The sequence below is a fragment of the Pelophylax lessonae genome (genome assembly GCF_965119305.1).
Source record: "Pelophylax lessonae genome assembly, chromosome: 2".
NCBI lineage: Eukaryota > Metazoa > Chordata > Amphibia > Anura > Ranidae > Pelophylax > Pelophylax lessonae.
The window spans coordinates 250859850-250885065 of NC_138769.1; the positions used below are offsets into that span (position 1 = coordinate 250859850).

The 25216-nt window shown below is 40.0% G+C and overlaps 1 protein-coding gene across 1 annotated transcript in view; it reads left to right on the forward strand.

Moving 5' to 3' along the window:
- LAMB3 (laminin subunit beta 3) overlaps positions 1-25216 on the forward strand; it is a 105517-nt gene that overhangs the window by 4469 nt on the left and 75832 nt on the right. Inside the window, exon 3 of the mRNA XM_082244658.1 lies at positions 1951-2105. Coding sequence (XP_082100784.1) covers positions 1951-2105 — 155 coding nt within the window. The remainder of the gene's footprint in view (positions 1-1950; positions 2106-25216) is intronic.

Sequence of the window (25216 nt, forward strand, 5' to 3'; positions counted from 1 at the left end):
TCATACAAGCCACTGGACCTGTTCTAGGCACTCACAAAGAGTGCCCACTATGCCTGCCCTTTCCACTCTCGTCTTGCATTCATAGAACCTGTACTAAAGCTTCCAGCAATGATAATAGCTTTATGCTTACAGGATGAGTAAATTAATAAAAGTTCCACCTGCTTCATAAATATGTTGTAAGGCACTTTTCATGTCTGGAAGCTATAGTATTGCTTCTATGAAAAGAGAAGGGGTGGAAAGGGTGAACATATGCAGCACTCTTGACAAGTGGCTATGGCCCATTCACACTTGTAAATAAGGCTAGTTGCTATTAGTTGAGGGTGATCCAGCAGGGTTCTGTGTGTTTAGCTGCATAGACTGTCTGCATCCAGTGCCAATCATCTGCAGGTAATCACTGCATGAGTGACTACATGCAATCAAATTGCAAATAGCTGCAGGAGCTTTCAGCCCCACTATTGCTTTCAATAGGGCTTCCTGCCTGCAGCTAATCGCAGGAAACCCAGCTTGGAATGGGGCCCATGACAGGTCCATTGGCTGGTATTAACCACTGCTGCACTGCAGGACAGTAGCCACCAAAAGAAGGAACATTTCTCATTCAACTTAGTAGCCATCCTTTGTGCTGATTAAAAAAGAAAAACTAAACTAAACTTAGGCTTTACATTTTATGGAGAACAGTTTTTGGGACTGAAGAATCAGAGCAGAATTCTGGGAGTTTCCATGCTCTGATTAAATTACTCATTCATTCAGAACAATTTATACAAATCACACCTTACAAGCCAATACATGTATCACAGGGCGAAAGTTACAATGTTTTTAGACACAGTATGCGTCTGTTTTCCCTTACAATCTCTAAAACTTAGTGACATTAGTAGTCGATATTAAACAGAGAAGTGATATTTCCATAATTCATTCACATGAACCATATACAGTATCTCACAAAAGTGAGTACACCCCTCACATATTTGTAAATATTATATTAGATCTTTTCATGTGACAACACTGAAGAAATTACACTTTGCTACAATGTAAAGTAGTGAGTGTACAGCTTGTATAACAGTGCAAATTTGCTGTGCCCTCAAAATAACTCAACACACAGCCATTAATGTTTTAACTGCTGGCAACAAAAGTGAGTACACCCGTAAGTGAAAATGTCCAAATTGTGCCCAATTAGCCATTTTTTCTCCTCTGTGTCATGTGACATAACCCCAGTATTTAACGTCAAAATACCGACATAAAACTGCAGCGGCGGTCCAGAAGTGGTTAATATGGTATAGGCAGAGTCAGAAATTATTGACACTAGCTTTCGTTTTGTTCAGACGGCATCTGCATCCAAGACACTTTTTTAACTTTACATGTATTAGCAATTACGTGTGATGTATTTAATACCGATTTATAATAAAACTAAGCTTTTTTGTGAGTTTCTTATTGAATGTAGCATTTTTGTGAGTTTCTTAGTGAATGTAATCAATCAGCATACTATTTCTCGCTCTCATGTTTATCAATAAGAGGACATGGAGGAGGAGGTATGGAAGGGAGTGTCATTTACCACTGTGTATACACCCACATGTGTGACTCTATACTCATGTGAGCTTCACAGATAAGAAAAAGGAGCAAGGAATCTGAAATTAAGCATGCTCAGTAAAGCACACCAGCTGTTTTACACAATCTTAGGCTGCAGTAGGGACGCAGAGAAGATGGGAGGGACAGTTGAAGGCAGGATCAACCAGGTATATTTCACTCTACCCATAACAAACGCTTTAGAGGCTTAGTAAGTATGAACAGTGATGTAATGAGAGTTTTTCAAAGCCTGGGTTTAATTACACTTTAAACAATGTCAGTTTTGAAGAAGGTGACAGTACCTGTTTTTTCTTCTGTATGTTATAATTTCTTAATGTAATGTTCATAACATATTCATTCTTTTAAACAAATGTGTGGTTTTACTCTTCATAGGTTTTCTGTCCTTTGCAAATGCTCAGCAAGATTGCGCTCGTGGAGCATGTTACCCTGCAGCGGGAGACCTATTGATTGGAAGAACCAATCTCCTAAGAGCTTCCTCAACATGTGGAATGGAGAGGCCTGAAAGCTACTGTACGCCCTTCGGAGAGGTATGTGCAGTGCAAGCAACAGTATGCCTTTATATTTGAGGATTTTAAACTCTGATTTGTCCCTGCTTGTGTATTGATAGCTGGTGTTTTTTTGTAGAAAAGTGTAGAAAATAATAAAGGCAATGCTATTCAATGCTAGTTTGATTGACAAGCTTCATAATCCTTATTTTATATAGAAATGTTATACAGAATTTGTCTGTTCAATCCAGTAAGATCTGTCTGTTTCAAGAAGTAGAGAAGACTTATGTCAAAACATACTTTCTTAAGGTCTCCTCTGTGTGTGCATTTTTTTCTTTATTGCGTATGTGTGGTTTATATTGCCCAGTATTCTGATTAGTGCATTTTAAGGTTGGCAGGGTAGGTTTTGAATTGTATCTCTACCCAAAACATTTTTTTCTATTTTTGGACAAAGCAGGGAAAGCTTACAACCCTGTCATTTTATACTGCTATCTGGAGCTCTGTTAGAGATTCTCCTTCACTTTCTGTTCTGGGAAAACCTCAGACAGGAAGTGAGGGAAAATCTACAACAGGGTAACAATAAAAAATCCAAAAAAGATTCTAACATTCCCCAAATAAATAATAATAATAAAAAAAAAAATATATATATATATAGTTGCGTTTCTCTGTGAAGCTGTTAGAGAGATTTCTCCTCACTTTCTGCCCAGGGGACAGCCTTTTTACCAGACAGGAACTAAAGGATTCTGTCCGATTGCAGTAAAACCTGACAGGAGTTGTAATTCTTCAACATGCTATCAAAACTAAAAATTGTTTTTGATATAGATACACTTTAAGGTTTCATGGTGGGCACAATGTAGGATACCATGAAACCATTTTTTAAAACCAAAAAAATCTAATTGGAATCACATACTATAAATGGACCCCTCCTTCCTTATGATTGAAGCACTTTGATACATGTTGCCATGCCTCTCCTCCATTACATAATTTGATATTTTTTGTAATAGCTGCCCACCGTTGGAAGTTACTGCTGATGCTGTAAGTTGCTGCATTGCAAATACTAAATACATTGGCTCAGACAGGTACTCAGGGCAAGATATTTTACTGACCTGACCTCTGCTCCTGGGGGGAAAAGCCTGTGTTGTGGTGTGGTGGGGGCTATGTGGATGCAGCATTTGGGACAGGGCACAATTTCCCACTCCAGAAAAGTGGGAATAGCTCAGTGTTGGCTTCTGGTCTGGACCAATCAGAAACCAGCATTGAGTAGGGTACATAACTTGGAGAGTATTGAATAAAATCTGGAAGAGAACTGATTACAGCATAGACAGTTTAAGCTTTAAAAACAGCTCCCAGTGGTGGTTGAAGAAAAATAAAATTGAAGTCAATGATGGAGGGCAACTGGGGTTATATATAAGGGTAAATGTTAGTATTTAGGCATTGAAGGGACATTAAGGTGTTGTTTTTGATGTAATGTTAAAAATTTGCAATGCCAGGAAATTATTTTTGGGTTGATTATGATTATTATATACAAATAAAGGGTATGCCATGGGAGTGAAATTGACTCCTGCCTGGCCAATCTCTATATGGCCAAGTGGGGTGAAGAGAATATATTTGTACGTTGTATATGTATGTATTAGCAAATGATTCATACTATAGTTAGTTCTGAGATTTTTCATTTATTGTTGTTTTTATTTTTATGTGTTTTATTTTCTTTTTTAATGATTACTATATCCGCATGGAAAGTTTCCCTTTAACTACAATGTATTCCATACCAATGAAGGAAAATAGCATACCCTAGCTCAACTGCTTAATCAGACTTTGTTGTTGGTAAAGTTCTATCCCTCAATATGGCATATTCACAACACACTTACACATTATTTACCAATGAGACCTTATTGGCAGGAGTGTGGTTAATGCAAGTGTTTACCCTTTAAAATTTACTGTAGACATTTTGTTGTTAGCACCTTAAGATGGCTGAATTGGCCAAAAGGGGTTGATTGGTGTAAGTAGCATTTTGCTGTATGTCTTGTACTGAGAGAGTGGGAAGTTTTTTTTAAGATTTGCTATAATTATTTAAACTTTGAATAAACTTTATTGGTCTGAGCAATTTCACTATCTACATCTTTAGACAGTGATAGATCATCTGCCTATCACAATCCAATAAATGGCCTTGTTAAGTGGTTTCTAGTTTCTATTATCTAGTGTTGTACAAAAAGTTTTATGGGTCAGTGTCCTTAGAAAATGGATGGAAAGTGATAAAGCTTGTAATGGTAAAGCATATGGTCATTCAAGTGATACTAAATTATATGGTTTTATTTACCTGAAAAGTATGATCACAGCACACACTTTCATTTCATAACATTAGCATTGTAATAGCAATACAACTAATAGTTATATTTGACTATCCAATGTAAACTTGCTTGAAAAATCTCCTTTCATATTGTGAGTGCTGTCTGTCTGCTGGCCATCTCTATCCACATTTTTCTGGATTCCCTGCATGCTGGATGCTGTGTGTGTCTATGAAGGCATACAGCACTGCCAGAATTGCGCATGCATGGGTGTCTCAATAGCGGTGGACTAACAGGCAAGGTGAATAGAAAAGGCTGCAGGAGAATAAAAAGGAATTTAAAAAAAAGCCTAATAATTTCTTTAAAATATTAAAACTAGCCTAAATTATTTTTTGCAACGGAAAGGACATTTCTGTTGCTTTTGGTGAAAAATATCAGATTTTTATAGGAGGACCTAACATTTTAGAAGTTACTTTTTCTAATTTTTTTTTTTTTTTTTTAAAGCTTTACACAAGCCTGCACTGTTAAATGCAATGTTTTACCAAACGGGTTAGTGTCAGTGCTGGTTCTGGCTGGCAGCGGTGTTATGCGCATTACAGAGCATCGCACTGCTTCTTTTTTTTAAAAAATTTTATCGAAGTGTCTCATAGACGCTTCATTCATGACACTGCACAGCAACAATAATCATCCAGTCACAAAAAAGTGCAGTACATTCAAATTATATTGCATAAATACATATCTGAAAACAGTGTAAAAAAATCATCTATATAGATGATTTTTACAATGTTTTACACTATTTTTAGATATTTATTTATGCACTATAATTTAAATGCACTTAATTGAAGGAGAGCGTAGCACTTTTTTTTATGACTTGTGATGCTTAGTGGCACTAGCTGCTTCTCATAGTATATAGAGTTGAGTAATAGGTGGTTTATACACATTGATAGCACAGAAATTTTTTTAACATTTATATTATGATCACCCAGTGCATCACATCTATGTGCTCCATCAGTGACCTGCATTTAGCCCATCTAGTGTGAAAAAACCCGCAGGCTATTGGACATAATGTTAATGAGCCCTTAAGCCTGGATTACACTATCCAACGTTAGAATAGTGATCTCCCCCGTGGAGCTGTTGCGCTCTGACAGGGGGTGGCCCCCCCCCATCAGAACGATCCGATCAGCGCTCTCAGCCATTGGCTGAGAGTGATGATCGATAGTCGGTATGCTGCTGGTTTTACAGCATGCTCGTCCGACAGAAGCCGGCTGGTCGGAGAGACTGGCATACACACAGCCTGGATGTAGTCCGGTTTTTATTGAACTGGCTTATTTCTCCTTAAGGCTAGCTTAAAGGATTCATTGTCAATACACTCTTTTTTTTTGGTTACTTTTTATAAACAATAGAAGATTTCCAAGAAGGGATTCTAACATTTTAGAAGTAACTTTTCTTTAGGGTAGCCTAAAGGATTTATTGTAAATACAATATTTCCTTCCTGTTAGTTTTCATAAGGAATACGAGTGCCTTTGCCCAGGACATTGAGACAGTGTAACCTCCCATGAATCCATGACTGTTTGGCAAGAAAATGCCTGTCTTCAGTTTTTGAAATCAAGTTATTGCCAGCAGGTCCATTTATAACAAATGACCTTTCATACACTTACATAACTGTCAGCTGGTAACGTTTTAATACTGGATGTGGGACTAGGGTTTTGGTTTTGAGCCCTTTTAACAAATACAAAAGAGGAGTTCACAATGGAAATAGCTCAGAGGGCACTGCCTCTTGCACAGAGTTACAAGGGAGGAACTGCAGACTGGTTGTGTAAAATATGTCTGGTCTTTCTAACCCTTGGATTTTAAATGCGATATTACATGTCTCCCTTATGCCTTGTATTTAGCTGGCAGCTGAATTTCCAAAGGTATCATACTGAAAGTATGTTGCCCCTGAATTGTCTATATATAGCAAGGTAATTACAAGTTTTTTGTTAAAAAGTTATAGACTAAATTGTTGTTTAGGTAAACGGGAGAGCTGAAAGCCAAAATAGGCCCTGGGTCCTCCCATCATTTATTTACTACAAGTATTTATATAGCACTGGAAGTTTATGCAGCACTTTACATATACTGTACATTCAAATTAGTCCTTCCCCTCACAGAGCTTACAGTCTAAAGTCCCTACAAACATGCACGCACACAAATACTAGGGCAAATTTACCTATCAGCATGTCTTTTGAGTGTCGTAGGAAACCCATGCAAGAGAACATAAAAAGGTTGTCTCGAGGTTGGAATTTGAACTTTTTTTTTTTTAATTGTTTTTTATTAGTTTCCATACAAAAAAGAACAGATATTTACAACAGCCCTCTATTGGGCCATCCATACATACATTAAACCAAAACAAAACAACACACCAACAGCCAGCTTGTTACTAATTTTACAACAAAAAAGTGGGAAAACTTATTGACTCGAGTATAAGCCTAGGGTGGGAAATGCAGCAGCTACTGGACCCGACTGGACCACTACAAGACCCAAAACAGGGGCTGCGGGCATGGTACAGGAAATGGTGCAGGTCATAGTATAGGCATTGCACAGGTCATGGTAAGGGCATGGCACAGGTAAGGGCACAGGTGATGGTACAGGCATGTCACAGGTCATGGTACAGGCATGTCACAGGTCATGGTAAAGGCATGGCACGGGTCATGGTACAGGCATGGTATAGGCATGGCACAGGTGATGGTATAGGCATGGCACAGGTGATGGTATAGGCATGGCACAGGTGATGGTATAGGCATGGCACAGTATGTAAAGGCATGGCACAGTAGGTATAGGCATGGCACAGTAAGTACAGGCATGGCACAGTATGTACAGGCATGGCACAGGAGATGCAGTGCTGCGGGCATGGTACAGGAGAATGTCCTGTACCATGCCCGCAACACTGCATGAGGAAATGCAGGGGCTGCGGAGGAGTCTCACTTACCTGTCGGTGAGCCGCTTTTGATTTAAAAATCGTGCCGCCCGGCGCCAATACTATGTCACCGCAAATGCGCCGCCGATGCTCGGGAAAACCCGAACACATTCGGCTATTTCCGGGCATGCCGCACATGCGCAGTGACACATCGGCGCCGAGCGGCGCCATTTTTAAAAACACAGTGAAGCCAGTGACTCAAGTATAAGCCGAGGGGGGCATTTTCAGCATGAAAAAACATGCTAAAAAACTAGGCTTGTACTCGAGTATATACGGTATACACATACAGTATATACCCTTATTCCCCGCCTGATATTGTGGTATTGTTCCACTTGCCCTGGCAAACCCTATCCCATAGGATCCGTCAGGATCAGTCGTATACCGTAGACATGCTATTAACCCAACAATCCCATACCTTGTTGAACTTAGCAGGTATTCACCTGTTCATGTATGTAGCTTTATACAGAGAGAGTGTCTCTGGTTGGGGGGGGGGGGGGAGAGTGTGTTTAAAATGGTTTGGGGGAATCAAGTGATTTCTCTAGTTCAAGCCGCAGGGCTGAATGAGAGAAATATAATATTATTTGGATAGCTGTAGAATAGGCTAGCATTTACTGCTGGAGAATATGAAGGCACTGGTACTGTACAAACTGGGGAACCAAACTAATACTAATTTCATTTCAAAGGCACATGCATTATAAATGCTGCCCATAAATAGGAGTTTATCATTATAAAGGTACAGCTATAGACTAATAAACATAAACTTACATGCAGGGATTCTTACATTTTTTAAATAAATATCACCTCATCTGCTTTACAGACTTCCATATTCCTTTGTTTATTACACTCGGCTTGAAACAAAGATTGAGATTCTGAGCACTCTTCTATCCAATCGATGAAGTAAGACTGATGCATGTTATTGGGAGACCCCATAACGTTACCATCTGAAATGCATCATATCCTAATTTTGTACCCAGAGCTTAAAAATTCCTAAAGTCTTTTTACACTAACTATGATTCGGAATGCCCATATCTAAAGATAAGATACGTTTACAGAACCTTGAACTTGCTTACTTCGAAAGATGAACACCTGCTCTGGTTTTTAGAATCAGTTTTCATTGCACCAGTTTTTTTAAATCAGTTCTCCAGCAACTATATTTAACAATCTATTAAACTTGCAAGGTTCAATTTGTTTGTTCTGTTGACTTATTTTAAAAGGAAAATAGATGGGGCTTTAGGTAACCCATCATGCTGTTTTTGTCTTTTAATTATTGTTATTTTTAATTTCTTGCATGCCTATAAATGGTAATTAAGCTCATGACTTGTAGATGCTTGGCTGTGCATGCACTGTTAGGTTTTGTAATAGACACAGAGGTCAAAGCTTGCCACACACTCCACATCTTCTTTGTGTACTGTCTGGATTCTGTGCCAGAATCAATGGGATCTAAGTGTGTTATTTTGCAAGCTCCAGTAAAACTAACATATGGCATATTCCTAGTTTTAAATACATCTTCTCTCCTGGAAGATCAGCATATTTATTTCTGTATATATGTGGGCCTACTGTTTACTTATTACACTTGTGGACTTACCCCTTTTTTTGTTGAGGCTGTAGATATCTCTGGTGATGAAGGTCCCCATATTCGCCCGCATATTTATAAGTGCAGAGTCATAGGGGGTTTACAGTGTCAGTCGCTTTGAAACAAGTTTCTACAATCCCATAGTGATGGAATCAGCTTTTTCACTGGATTGGAGTGCATTTGGCGAATACTTGAGGATCAGAATAGTGATTGCAGCATTTATAAGATGTTTGATACCTGCTAACACATCCCCATGTTTTCCTTTTCATAAGAAATCATTTTCCAGCCTCGTTGTTTAAATATGGATGCCACTCTCAATATAACAGTCCCACGTTTAAGTCAAACACGTGAAAAATATTTTTTCTGAACATACAGTGAATCCGGAAAAATATTCACAGCATTTTGTTTTTTCCACATTTTGATATGTTACAGCCTTATTCCAAAACGGATTACATTTTTTTTAAAGAAGTTTGTTTGAAATCTTTGCCAATTTATTAAAAATAAAAAACGAAAAAATCACATGTACATAAGTATTCACAGCGATTGCCATGACACTCAAAATTGAGCTCAGGTGGATCCTGATTCCATTGATCATCTTTGAGATGTTTCTAAAACTTGATTGGTGTCCCCCTGTGGTAATCCCAGTTGATTGGACATGATTTGGAAAGGCACACTCCTGTCTATATAAGGTCCCACAGTTAACAGGGCTTTTCAGAGCTAAAACCAAATCCATAAAGTCCAAGGAATTGTCTGTAGATCTCCGAGGCAGGATTGTATGGAAGCAGAGATCTGGGGAAGGGTACAGAAAAAATGTCTGCAGCAATAAAGGTCCCAATGAGCACAGTGGCCTCCATCACCAGTAAATAGGAGAAGTTTGGAACCACCAGGACTCTTGCTAGAGTGGGCCGCCCTGCCAAACTAAGTGTTTGGGATAGAAGGGCCTTAGTCAGGGAGATGACCAAAAAACCCCCATGGTCACTCTGACAGAGTTCCAGTGTTTCTCTATGGAGAGAGGAGAACCTTCCAGAAGAACAACCATCTCTGCACCACTCCACCGATTAGGCCTGTATGGTAGAGTGGCCAGACGAAAGCTACTTCTCTGTAAAAGCCACATGGTAGCCCACCTGGAGTTTGCCAAATGCCACCTGAAGGACTCTTTGACCATGAGAAACAAAATTATCTGGTCTTATGAAACAAAGATTGAACTTTTTGGCCTGAATGCCAAGCATCATGTTTGGAGGAAACCAGGCACTGCTCATCACCTGGCCAATACCATCCCTACAGTGACGTATGGAGGTGGCAGCATCATGGTGTGGGGATGTTTTTTAGTGGCAGGAAATGGGAAACTAGTCAGGATTTAGGGAAAGATGAATGCAGAAATGTACAGAGACATCCTTGACGAAAACCTGCTCCAGAGCCCTCTGGACCTCAGACTAGGGCGAAGGTTCATCTTCTAACAGGACAACAACCCTAAGCACACAGCCAAGATAACAAAGGAGTAGCTATAGGACAACTCTGTGAATGTCCTTGAGTATCCCAGCCAGAGCCCACGCATGAACCCGATTGAATATGTTTGCAGAGATCTGAAAATAGCTGTGCACTGATGCTCCCCATACAGCCTGGTGGAGCTTGAAAGGTCCTGCAAAAAAGAGTGGGAGAAATTTCCCAAAAATAGGTGTGCCCAGCTTGTAGCATCATACTCAAAAATACTTGAGGCTTTAATTGGTGCCAAAGGTGCTTCAACAATGTATTGGGCAAAGGCTGTGAATACTTCTGTACATGTGATTTTTTTTTTTTTAATTTTGCAAAGATTTCAAACAAACTTATTTCACATTGTCAGCAGATTTGTAGAATTTTGAGGAAAATTATGAATTTAATCCATTTTGGAATAAAGCTGTAACGTAACAAAATGTGTAAAAAGTGAAGCACTGTGAATACTTTCCGGATTCTACATGTAAAAGATCAGTAACATCTGTATTATAAACCACCCTCCTCGTGAGAATCTTCTGTTAAAGATTACACATGCTTGTGGCCTAAGGGAAAGGCTTGAAAATACCTGTTGGTATTTGCTAATCCTGGCCTATAAATGCTTAACCCAATGCATGCTTTTTTTAATTATAATTTAAATTAACAAAACTCATTTTCTGGAAACATGTAGCAAAAAAAGTATTATTTGTTAAATTTCAAAGTCTATTGTATTTCAAATCTGCTTGGCTTGGCTTGTATGAAAACAGTATTCAGTATTTGAAAATGACAAGTCCTAAATTCCCAGAATTTACAGATGCAACTTACCAAAAATGTAGTGTGACTACAAATAAAGTAGGAATTGAAAAGGTGCTTTTGGATTCAGTAGGGTGAAGCTTAATGCCATCCATTTTGGTATTATTGAAAACAAAAAAACTTTAAAAACAAAAAAACAACCCCCAGCCCACTGAACCTACCTTACTGGACTCCTGTGTAAGGCATGTGTAGAGATGCATGTATGTGCAGTAAATGTAAAATAAATTTGAAATGTTATAATGGTTTCCAGGGCTCATGCAAAAATATAGTCCCCTGATCCACTTCCGATTTAGCCAGACAGGGATTACTACACTAGCAAAAATGTATACTCCATTTTCTCTCTCTGCAGCTGGGGGGTTGATAATATTCTAGAAATATATTCTTAAAAGGAGGAAAAGGTAAAACTTTGTATAAAGCATATGACCACATATTCCATTACCCTGGGGAGGTGGGCAACATTAAAGGGTCTTCACAAACATGTCTGTATTTTATTTATCAAATAGGCCTGAGCCGCCTGACATGTAGTAGTCACTTAGATTTTAACCACTTTACCACCGGAGGATTTTGCTGTCTTCCGTCCAGGCCACTTTTTGCGATTCGGCGCTGTGCGACTTCAACTGACAATTGCGCGGTCGTGCGACGCCGTACCCAAACAAAATTTACGTCCTTTTTTTCCCACAAACAGAGCTTTCTTTTGGTGGTATTTGATCACCTGTGCGATTTTTACTTTTTGCGCTATAAACAAAAAAAGAGCGTTTATTTTGAAAAAATAACAATATTTTTAACATTTTTTTATATGAAATTCCCCCCAAAAAAGATGTAAAAACCAATTTTTTAAAAAATTTTTGGCCAATTTGTTTTCTGCTACCTATGTTTGGTAAAAAAAATCGCAATAAGCGTATTTTGATTGGTTTGCGCAAAAGTTATTGCGTTTACTAACAAAGGGAAAGATTTCTGTCATCTTTGGTGTTTTTTTTTTTAACGCGTAATGGCGGCGATCTGCAATTTTTTTTGCGGGACTGCGACATTGCGGCGGACAGACCGGACCCCTGACTGACATTTTTGACACTTTTGGGGGTACCAGTGACATTACTGCAGTAATCAGTGCTATAAATATGCACTGTTACTGTAAAAATGACACTGGCAGGGAAGGGGTTAATTTTATTGGAGAGGGAGGGGTTAATGTATGCCTGGTGCTTACTGACGTGTAGGGGGGGAGGTGACTGTGTGAGTCATGGACAGATCGGATGTCCAGCTATGCTGAACAGTCCGATCTGTCACTCCCTGTCACTATGGAGATCCGCCCGCTGTGTTTACACACAGCGGGCGGATCTCCAGACTCGATCCCCGACGATCGGGTAAGAGCAGCGGCGATCGCCGCTGCTCCTCCCCTGGCCCGACTCCCGCTGTGAATGAAAACAGCGGGAGCGAGCCTCCGGCGGCGCGCAAGCGCCGCCCAGAAGGGGGAGTGTCCAGTCACGTTAATACTACGTGGCTGGACGATAACGAACCACTCTGCCGCAGTAGTATTACTGTGAGCGGTTGTAGAGTGGTTAAAGTACCATTATTGTCCTATAGAGGTTCTCTCCCTATTTGATTTAAATTGAATTCCAGGCAAACAGCTAATTGCACAGTTCAATACAAATTCCATAAGTCTTTACTGGTTTACCTACCAAAGCATGTATACACTTTGCAAGCCAAATTGTGCTAATCACACATTTGCTAATTACTGTTGACATTTCTGCTTCCTGGACCAGCTTAAGGACCATGCCAAAATACAAATTTGAAAATAATGATTTGTATCAGCTACAAATCTTTCTGGCACTTTGCAGTAGGGATAGACGGATATCGGTTTTTCGTTGCCAATACTGATACCGATATTTTGGCCATCGCATATTGGTATTGGCCGATATGGGCCAATATTTTGTACATTTAAAGTTTTGAAAAATAAAGACAATTTTTGACACACATCTGGTACTGAACATGTTCATTTTTGTTTAATGTTTAATGGCTGGCTTGTTGGCTGGCACCCTGTGGTGGGTGGACAGCTGGCTGGCACCCTGTGGTGGGTGGCTGGCTGTCTGGCACCCTGTGGTGGGTGGCTAGCTTGCTGGCACCCTGTGGTGGATGGCTGGCTGGCACCCTGTGGTGGGTGGCTGGCTGTCTGGCACCCTGTGGTGGGTGGCTGGCTGTCTGGGCACCCAGGTTGGATGGCTGGCTGTCTGGCACCCTGTGGTGGGTGGCTGGCTGTCTAGCACCCTGTGGTGGGTGGGTGGCTGGCACAGGGGCTGTGGGTGGCTGGCTGGTACAGGGCCTGTGGGTGGCTGGCTGGCTGGTACAGGGCCTGTGGGTGGCTGGCTGGCTCACTGGTACAGTGTCTGTGGCTGGCTGGTTGGTACAGGGCCTGTGGGTGTGGGTGGCTGGCTGGCACCGGGCTGCTGCGGGTGTATGGCTGTGATACACTCCCACGAGACTAGTCCCGACTCCAGACGAGGCTGTCCAAGGCGAGGGAGGCGGCCTAAGAAGGCAGAATGACGTCACAAAAATATCGACAATATTGGCTGATTCCGATATATCGGGGAAAGTCCATATCGGCCCTCGATATATCGGCCTTGCCGATAATCGGTCGATCCCTACTTTGCAGTTGGCTACATATTTACTGCTGTACTTGGCAACAATGCTTATCTACTGTATGCAGATATAAATCCCTATTAGGTTATGATGATCAGCAGCTGCATTAGATGACTTCTTTAACTACTGAAGCTAGCCATTCTTTCACTAGACACAAGTACTGCAAAAGGTCAATCACTCAATGGCTAAGTTACAAATTACATACTGTAGGTCTCATTCACACTTTGTGTTTTCTGAACGAGAGACAAAACACACAGGAAAAGTGTGCATTTTGGGGTGCATTTTTTGTGCTTGCAGGGCCAATAATTAATAATAGCACCCTAAACACGGCTAGTAGCTATTTTTTCAACGTGCATTGGCTGCATGACAAAATGCATATGTGACTCTCCACACCCAGAAAGGTGCAGGAGCTTCTTTGGCATGTTTGTCGCTGGGAAATGAACAAAAAATATGCGTGAACTATGTGAGGTGTGAATGCGGGCTTAACTTTCAGCAAAACAGACCTTTTATAGAGTGCAATAATTTTTTTTTGCCACAGAAACACCAAGGATAGCAATTCTGTAGCTGCTACAAATCACTGCTCCATAATGTTAGTGTGACATAGTGTTTTCTGGCCAGATTGACTGGAGGTGGCGATGATAACTTATTGTCCAAAGAGCAGTCAGGCGATCAGGAGACAGAGAAGTGATATTAGAGGTTGCATTGCTGAGCCAGTGAATAAATGTATCACTTGCTAGCTCTAAATTGTGGCAGAGCTGTGTAAATCACAATTACATTTTTCTTATCCTGTAAAATAAAAAATACACACAGTATGTATTATATATATGTATTTAGATGTTTGAAGTTCTGCTTTAAACAAGCCTACTCTGTCAGTAGAAAGCATGAAAATGAAAACTAAAACAAAAAAAATTAAATTTGGGAGCATTTTTGCTGAGACGTTATCTGTAACTTATTGCTATTTTGCAGCGCCTCTGATATAGGAGACTTGATAGGTAGAGCATTATAACTATTTTAAAGAAAAATTCAAGGTATGGCTATATTATATATAGTTACATTGGTCCCACTTAGACCAGTATAACTATGCATATGCCATACCTAGTATATGATGCCCCTGGAAGCTGGAAATCACTGAAGTTAACACCGTTACAATTTGTCAATTAAAATAACTGATCCTTGGGGGGCACCCGGTGAAGAGGAGCGATGAAGTGGAGTGCGGACGGGGGAGAATAGGATCATAGCTGCTCTGTGCAAAACCATTACAAAGGACAGGTAAGTATGTTTCTTATTTAGGAAAAAAAATCCAAAGTTTACAACCACTTTAACTATAAATAATCTAAATAAGCCATTCCAATGAGGTGGTGCGCAATTTAAACACGGAAGTGTTTTGACAGTAAGTGATATAAAAAGAGAGATTCTGTGAGATTTCATCTTGCAATACTTAGGTAAAATGGAACGTTTGCCAATTAAATCCACTCATTCAAATGTACCTGTAAGCTTTAATGCTTTAGAGTGGATTTGTTGATATATACTAAAAGCTTGAGTGAAGAGCGAAGTGAAAAAGGAAAATGCCGTTAAAGGTAATCCTGAAGGAAAAATAACTTAATTTCCTTCCACCTTAAAGAGTTAGGTTTGACTTGACCTTTAGATAGGACTCTGAGTTGGCTCCAAACCCTCAAATCAAGGTGACTGTGGAATATACTCGAAGAGAGACATATTGCCAAAATGCCAAAACACAATCTGAGAACATATCCAGGGTCAGCCAAGTCTTTATCACCTTCTTTTTATAAACTATCTTGCAGCAATTCTAAAATTAGTAACAATACTATGAAATATGCTTAGTCAGTTGCATGGTTTATATGTCTTGATATAAATATCTTAAAAGATAATATTTTAATAGCTCTGAATCATGAGAATTCCTAGCACCAAATTTTAGAAATGGCATAAAGAATGGTCAATTTATTGGTCGCCTCTGATTAGTTTATGTTTACAACACATGTAGGTCATTATTGTATTTTAATTTTCCCTGGACAGCAAATCTTGGAGGGTTTAAGCAATTAAACTTATATTTTTTAGCTTGGTGGATATGTATTTTTAATTATGATTATCTTATTAAAAATTTGTATTTTACTGCAACTACAGACAAGTAAATGCAAAATTGTTAAACTAGAACATTGTTTAGACTAGTATTGGTTATTCTGGTGATCTGGATAGATCTTTGCAATATTACTCAAATATCTAAATTCTAAGGCCTAATGTAACCCTTATAATTACTAGGACAGGATGTCAATTCCTATTGATGGTTAGACAAAAGAGTATTGGGCATGTCAGGTTGGGGGATCTTTTAGAGATGACTGACCTCATTGTATTGGAGAGACCAGGCATGCCACCTTGACATCACACACTGCACCAATCGGTGCCTTAGGGGCCCATTATTAAGAGTGGGTGCTGTCACACTCTTGCAGAAAGGGTAGGGTGTTTTGGTTAGGCTCTTTTCATTTAATAACTGTATATTCGTGGAGGCTGAAAGGATGCTTTGGTGTTACTTACAGTGGAACTGCAAACAAGCCCACATATACAGTATCTCTCAAAAGTGAGTACACTCCTCGCATTTTTGTAAATATTTTATTATCTTTTCATTTGACAACACTGAAGAAATGACACTTTGTTATACAAGCTGTACACTCACTACTTTACATTGTAGCAATGTAAATTTACTGTCCCCTCAAAATAACTCAACACACAGCCATTAATGTCTACACCACTGGAAAACAAAAGTGGGTACACCTTTAAGTGAAAATGCCCAAAGTGTCAATATTTTGTGTGGCCACCAATTTTTTTCCAGCACTGCCTTAACCCTCTCAGGCATGGAGTTCACCAGAGCTTTACAGGTTGCCACTGGAGTCCTCTTCCACTCCTCCAAGACGACATTACGGAGCTAGTGGATGTTAGAGACCTTGCGCTCCTCCACCTTCCATTTGAGGACGCCCCACAGATGCTCAATAGGGTTTAGGTCTGAAGATATGCTTGGCCAGTCCATCACCTTTAACCTCAGCTTCTTTAGCAATGCAGTGGTCATCTTGGAGGTGTGTTTGGGGTCGTTATCATGTTGGAATACTAACCTGCGGCCAAGTCTCCAAAGGGAGGAGATCATGCTCTGCTTCAGTATGTCACAGTACATGTTGGCATTCATGGTTCCCTCAATGAACTGTAGCTCCCAAGTGGCTGCAGCTTTTTGTTGACAGCGGTTTAATGGCTGTGTGTTGAGTTATTTTGAGGGGACAGCAAATTTACACTGTTATACAAGCTGTACACTCACTACTTTACATTGTAGCAAAGTGTCATTTCTTCAGTGTTGTCACATGAAAAGATTGAATAAAATATTTACAAAAATGTGATGAGTGTACTTACTTTTGTGAGATACTGTATGTTGTATACGTTATAGTGTGGCTAACATTGTCAGTAGGACAGAGATTAGGGAAAATGCAAGTTTTTACTGTTGTTACTGACACAAGCGTAGAGGGCATATCTTCCAATGGGGACACCTGTTCTAGTGACAACTGCCAATAGTGGTATTTCCCCTTATTTTAGGGAGATGTCTTTTCATTTTCAATTTTGTCTCTGGTAGATGGAGCGAAAGAGAAGCTTCTGACAGGGACACAGACAGCAGCTAAAACCTCACATAGATTCTTTATCAATGCTGTATGCAAAAACAATGTTCTCTGGCTTATGTTGTAAGTTAAAGGTAAGACAGTTCCATCAGAAAGAGCCATTTCAACCAACACTATTACCCTTAGTTACATGTTTCACATAAGGAGCATTATCATAAGCCATAGCAGATGTTCTTAGAATACTTCACTAGCGCACTGACAGTGAAGTATATTTGGTTTGACAAAAAGATGGCAGATGGGATGATACTCTGTGCCCAGTATGAAGAAAATGTGCTTATCTTATAATGTTATTTGAGGTTTCTATTGCCCAACCTCAGTCTGCAGCTTCATGTAACTTCAGCTTCTGGTTGATCGTACGTGCTTAGACTCTCATCTTCAGATAGCGGGCGGCTGCCAGTCAGGCACAGCTGATTCAGTATTCATAGGTTGACATGGTCATTTTATTTTAATATGGCAAAGTGCACCCCACTAAACATAATTAATAAAATAGAATGTATTTTTTATTAGTAGCTTATTTTGCATTCCAATTCAAAGGAAGACTGTAATTTATAGTCAGTATTTATTTTAACCTCCTGCTGACTGCTCACAGTAAATATGGGAGTGGCAGGTACGGGCACACAGTCACCAACCTTCTTTTGGGTTTGGGGGGGGGGTGCATGCGTGTTCCCCTCTGCTAACCTGTGCTGTGATTAAACACAGCACAAGTTTGATATCAGATTTCAGCCAATGATTTGGGCTGAAACCTGAGGATTGGTTGTGTCCAATTATACACAGAGTTCTGTGTTTACAAAAACAGGGAACTCAGCATACAGGGAACAGCCAGGGAGAAAACAGGGGGAAAGAAAACAGCCAGATCAGAAAGTAAGATCAGCACACATTACACACAATACACATTGTTAGGCACACAGTTAACCCCTTTATTGCCCCTAGATGTTAACTCCTTCCCAGCCAGTGTCAATAGTACAGTGTCGGGTTTACAGTATTTTCATTAATCACTGTATTATGGGTCATACACACTATACAATTGTCTTTAGATTTTTTCCTTTAGCTTTACCAAAACCATATAATATGAGGTCAAATCTAAACACTTTCAATTTGTATGCAATCAGGCAGGCCCCTGCACTACATAGTTGAAGGTAAATCTAAAGGAAATCTAACAACAAAAGTTGTATAGTGTGTATTCAGCTTAAGTGTCACTAATGATGTCAATATCAGTTAGTGACCCGTCCAGCCAGTGTCTGTTAGCACCAGATTGCCCAGCACCCTTTCACAGTCCTACAATAAGTCGCTGATCACCGCCATTATAGTACAGCATCTATAGTTGCGTAAATTCCAAAATACATACCATAGTTTGTAGACATTATAACCTTTGCACAAACCAATTATTATACCCTTTTTGGGATTATTTTTTTTGTCAAAGACGTAGCAGAATGCAGTTTTGCCTAAATTTCTAATTTATTGGATATCTTTTATAACAGAAAATATTGTTTTTAGTTTCACAATGTTTGGTCTTTTTTGTTTATATCCGGGGCTCGAGTCCTGCAGGAATGCATGGGAATGGCGTTCCTGTACTTTTTCCACAGCAGGAACGCCGTTCCCATTGGCAGCCGCCTCCTGCAGGCAAGGCTGCTGTCAAGGGGGGACCACAATCCACTGTGCAGCTATTTATAAAAAAAAATGTCTCAGGGCCCCCTGTGTTCGGTGGGAACGGGAACAGTAAATGGACTATTTTATCCGTTTCGGGTTTAGGCGGATTATTCCGCCGAACCGCGCTACACAGTTCAAGCCCAGTCACCAGCCACTTCAATATGAATAGACCGTTACAGACTGCGAACGCTGCGGTGGAATAATCCGCCTACCCGAAAGTGATAAAATAGTTCACTTACTGTTCCCGCTTCCACCGAACAGAGTGGGCCCAGAGACATTTTTTTTCTAAATAGCTGCACAGGTGGGGGATTATCTATTTGGTGGACAGACTTTGGGAGTTCCAACTCGCTCTACCTGGCCCTCCCCCAGTTCCCCAGCTCAGTGGTGCCCAGAAGGAAGGGAGAGGGCCAGAAGTGCCAGCAGTGCACAGCTGGTCTCCGGACTCCCAGCTCCAGGAGGAACCACCTGCAGGACAAGCCCTGCACCCAGGCCGCAGGTAGAAGACGGTGTCCAGACCAGGTACTGGGGGGGACTAACAATGCTGCATTTAAATTCTTGTCTTAGCGCCGGTTCACCAGATTCCCCCCACATCAGAGTTCCCGGCATTCCCCTTTACATCAGTCTGCAGGATTCCCTCTTACAGTGCAAGGGGAACCTCTGTGGATGCTGATGTGAAGGGGAGCTCTGATGTAAAGGGCAATGCTGCAGACCCTGATGTAAGTGGGAACTCTGATTTATAGGGAAATGCAGTGGACTCTGATATAAGGTGGTCTCTGGTCACCAGAGCCCCCCCATCATATCAGAGTTCCCCTTTAGAGCATGATCTGCAGAATTCCCCTTTATGTCAGAGTTCCCTTGCACTGTAAGGGGGAATCCTACAGACCCTGATATATGGGGGAACGCTGTGCTGGCTGGGTTATGTTAATTTGACCTTTGTGTAAATGGAGAAATATGGCTTTTGACTTTTGTTTAACTTAAACACATTGCTAATAGCACTGTCTACATTTTTATAGTTTAAATATTGATATTTTGCACTGCTTACCACAGAATACAGGCATTTTAGGTACTTTTTTGCAAGGGGGGGGGGATCTTGAGTGAGTTGACTAGGACTTGACCCCTGTTTTTATCATAGGCAAATAAAAAACCCAGTGGGGATCAAATACCACCAAAAGAAAGCTATATTTGTGTGAAAAAAATTATATAAATTTAATTTATAAACAGTAATGCATGACCGCACAATTGCCAGTTGAAGTAGTACAGTGCTGAAAAACAAAAAATGGCCTGGTCACAAAGTGAGGTCAAGTGGTTAAACACGGCTTGACCTGTTGTCTTTTCCCATTTACTGACTAAGCATGCTTTGTTTTGCACTGTGTCTCTATGTGAAAGTGGACATCTTGGTCGAAGGAGGTCTTCGCGACCTCATATCAGAACTATCCCCTAATTATTGGTCATTTGGTTGGGGGGGTTTTCAAGAATAGTGGATGAATATTCAAGAACCAGCAGGAGAGGTGTAGAAAGCATACTTCCAGGAAATTGAAACAGCCACAATACTACACTCAGGAGGTCATCTAGGGGAAAGATTAGAGGAACTGAATTTATTCTCTCTTGAGCAGAGGAGATTAAGGGGGATATGATAAACATGTATAAATACATAAGGTGTCCATATAGTGAACTTGGTGCTGAGTTATTCACTTTAAGGTCATCACAGAGGACAAGGGGGCACTCTTTACGTCTAGAGGGAAACAGATTTCGTCTCCAAATACGGAAAGGTTTCTTCACAGTAAGAGATGTGAAAATGTGGAATAGACTCCCTCCAGAGGTGGTTCTGGCCAGTTCAAAAGATTGCTTTAAAAAAGGCCTGGATTCTTTCCAAGGTGTACATAATATAACTGGGTACTAAAATGTATAGGTAAACTTGATCTAGGGAAAATCCGATTGCCTCTCAGGGGATCAGGAAGGAATTTCTTCCTCTGCTGTAGCAAATTAGATCATGTTTGCTGGGGTTCTTTTCCTTTCTCTGGATCAACTGTGGGTATAGGATTGTGTATATGGGATTGTATGGTTGTGTTTTATTTTTTATTTTTGTTGGTTGAGCCAGATGGACGTGTCTTTTTTCAATCTGACTAACTATGTAACTATATGTACACTATGTTCAGTATCCCTCTTTTTTTCTGGACTGGATGTGCTTATCATTGAGATGGATTGTTCACATACTCTGAACTATTGATTATCCTTTATCCTTGGTAAAATGCTGATATGGGGAAACAGTTATTTCCTGGTCTAAAGATTACAACTTTTATGCGTATGGTGCTGTCCTATAATTTAGACAGCAATACAGTTCAGTGAGTGTGCATTTTATCTGTCGGTGAAGGCACATCACTGTCGAGACTGTCTTTGGTGAAGGAGCTGAAATTGATGTGGAACATATTTCTTTGCACGACTATTTGGACTCTTATTTGTGTTTTTTTTTATACTTTCTTTTCTGTTATCACTATTTTGTATATATATTATTGCATGCATCTGATTAGTATTGGATGTTTTGATGTATTTCTCACTAGCGCTCAATAAGACTTAGGGGTGCAAGAATAAGGTGTGCTACTTACCTTATTCCTTGTTCCAGCTCCAGACTTTGGCATTGTGTTACAGGTCTGTTAAGTTGCTGGTGAGTGATGTGGGTCCTAGTGCTGCAATATCAGAGTTTTTATTCTTCTATATGTGAATTGTGCAGCTGCCGACTTCTGTCCCTTTCTGCCCAGAGCCTGTCAGAACTGTATCACAGAGCTTAGGGAAGTGCTCCAAAATTCCTCTTCAGCTCTTTGCTATAGGTCTGACAGGCAGCATACAGACAGGGATAGAAAGCGGCAGCTGCATATTTCCCCTAATTAAACCTGATTTAAATTTTTGGCTGATATGCGCAGAATAATGAGAAATTATATAAGGATAAATAGTGACTGTATATTATCTATTTTAAACACTTTTAGCGACATTTCAGTAAATGCATTTTGAGCTAAAATTTTCACTGTTACTGTATATTTGTGCTAATTTAACACATAATCAATAGAGAAAAATGGAAGCTCTCTGTGAGTTTGATTGGCTGATCCAGCCCAAACACATTTTCTGTAACACGCAAGGCTTTTGTCTTACATGTGTTAATGCCTGTCACTGCCGCTATACATGTCTTCATCGTGATGAGAATAATGTACCTTTCTATAAAGGACTTGCTTACAAGAATGGCTTGAAGGATGAGCAATAAGTAAAGCAAATCTTCCTGCCCACCACCACCAAAATGGAAGCTCTCTGTGAGTTGGGGTGGCTGATCCAGCCTCAACACACTTCCTTGAACACGCAAGGGTCTCGTCTTACATGTGTTAATGCCTGTCACTGCCGCTATACTTGTCTTCATTGTGATGAGAAAAATTTACCTTTCTATAAAGGACTTGCTTACAAGAATGGCTTGATGGATGAGCAATAAGTAAAGCAAATCTTCCTGCCCACTACCCGTAACAGAAAATTACTCTGAGCCAAGGGAATTGCTCTGAAATTCCTCCTCAGGTTTTTGCTAGAAGTCTGAAAGAGAGACTAAGTGCAGGCCCATGGGGGAAGTACCCAGCAGCAGCAGTCTAGTGACATAATGAAAAAGAAATGCAGGGACACTACACTGCCAGGGACACTGCCAGGGACGTTTCTTTGCACTTCCCTCAAAGCATAACCAATAATACCCATAAAATATATAAGGGTTTTCTCAATCTATTCCAACTATCTCTGCTTGATGACATGCTCCATGGCCTGCAAGTTTATTTACAGTCCCTTGCAAAGATTACCGCCTGGAAAAACATATTTAATAGATCAGTGCAAGGATAATGTGTTAAAGCGTAACTCCACTTTTGTTGAGAAAAAATCATTCCCCTCTGGGTGATCTCTGTACATTACAAGGATTATAACAAACTTTGTTGCAGATTCCTACCTTTTGTGATTCTGAAGAAATCCCTGTGTGTTTGTCTGTATCCATGTGGGAAAGTGAGTCTAATAAGAGTGGTTTTATAATTATCAGTCAGCTGTGCACCTACAGGGCTCTAATGAGGAAAGCTGCTGGGCCTGCATCCCTTTAGCGGTGATTTCCTATTGGGAGTGTCTCACCAAAAATGTTTTTTTTGTTGCAGGGGATGCCCTAATTCTGACTTGTATCTTAGTGCAGACTTCTGGGAAAATTGATGAGCCTATAACACAAGCAGGAAATTATGTTTCTGCGGGCGTTCTGTACACATGCTGTGTACAGAACACCTCCAGGTAGCCATATTGCATTGCATTTACAGAAAAGTACAGGGCTGCAGATTGAAAAGGAAAGGTATTTTATATCAACATTCAATTACAATATGAATTGTGTTGCAGTTGTATACACTATATTATTTTTTCTTTATTTGCTATTTTTTCCCCCACGAAAGTGGAGTTACCCTTTAAGCCAATATTCATGATCATGTGCAGTAGCCAATTTCATTTTACTAAACTTAGATGACCGAGCTATGTATTCTTCACATTGTTTTTACAATGATGATGATGATAGTAATTATTTTAAACAGGATTAGTTGAGAATTCCAGCTAGTATGTGTTGTGGTACTACAAGCCATGTGTGCCTGCCCAAACCTGTTTTAAAGAAAATAATTAAAAGTTCTTAACAGACGAATAACTCATAATGGAAAAAATACTCCCTCCCTTTTGTGCTGGATTTTGTACCTTTTCAGGGCACATTTTTAATGATTTTAGAATATTTTATCTATGAGTCATGTGTTCCCAGCTGTAAGATACAAGACGTGCTGACTCTAGCACTGCTGTAGATTTGTACCAGTTCCAGAGTCAGAGACTATTTAATCACAAAATACGTAATTTGAAACAAATCCACCCTGAAACAAGACAATCCTTATATTCAGACAGTTTGAAAGATTTTTTTTTTTTTTTAATAGTAAGCAAAGCGCAAATATTTTATTAATTTTATTTTGTGTTTTTGCTTTATCAGTAAAAGCTAACTTCCTTTTTCCGCTGTATTTTCCACCCAGACCTCTGTAATACTAGTAATATTAAATATTTTTCAAACACTCGTATTATATGTGGATGTCATAGAAAAAATGTTTGTACTCAAAGATGTAATAAAATACTTTTGTCCAATAGTAGCCAATAGCTTAAGTAGAAATAAGCTCTAGAAAAGCTGCAGGGGCAAGAAATAAGAAAGGACAAAGAGGTCCTCTTGGATGTGCCTGCAAAAACTCAGGATGCAGTGAAACATCTGTTAGCAGAAATTCTGTGCTCTGCTGAACTTCTCTGTCCATGAGAATAGTGAGGAAAAGGTAGCAATTAATGTAGGTTGTCCCAAGTCAACTACTCCCCAGGGGCGGACTGACCATTCAGGGATTAGGGCACTGCCCGAGGGCCCAGGGTCAGTAGGGGGCCCCATGAGAGGCTACACACTACACAAATAAGCCAGGAACTTCCATGCAGGCTATGCTGTGGTAGATATTTAAATGCCCACTCTATGTGGCTGAGCTGCAATTTTAGGTCGGGCTTTGTGTGGACACAGGGGGCCCCATGATCTCTGATTGCCCGGGGGCCCCATGAGTTGTCAGTCCACCCCTGCTACTCCCCCAGACTAATTCGGGAGTGACAATAATATCTATCTGTATTTTAAAAAGGTATGCCCTTTTATAATTGGTTCAATTCTTTCCACTATAAAAATATATAAACAATGACTATACATATAATTATAGACAACCCACTCTATGGTGGTGAATAAAGTGTTCAAGATATATGTGTGAACCCACTATGTGAAGCTGTTGCTATTTTGTAAGGTGCTAAAACCTGATATACTAACCCAATATGAAATACAATTAAGCGCTGCTTCAAAAATACCAATAATATACACAATATAAAACTCAATAATGTCAACAAGATTACATAAAAGTGCAAGTGTAAAATTAAATAAAGTCCATAATTGCAATATAAAGTGCCTGTGCTTGCTAATTTCTTCTTGTGCTGTCACAGTGCTTCTTCATGCACCCCTCCTGTAATCCCCACTCACCTGAAATAAGAATCAAGTAGGTATATAGTGCTCCCAGGCACAAGATATA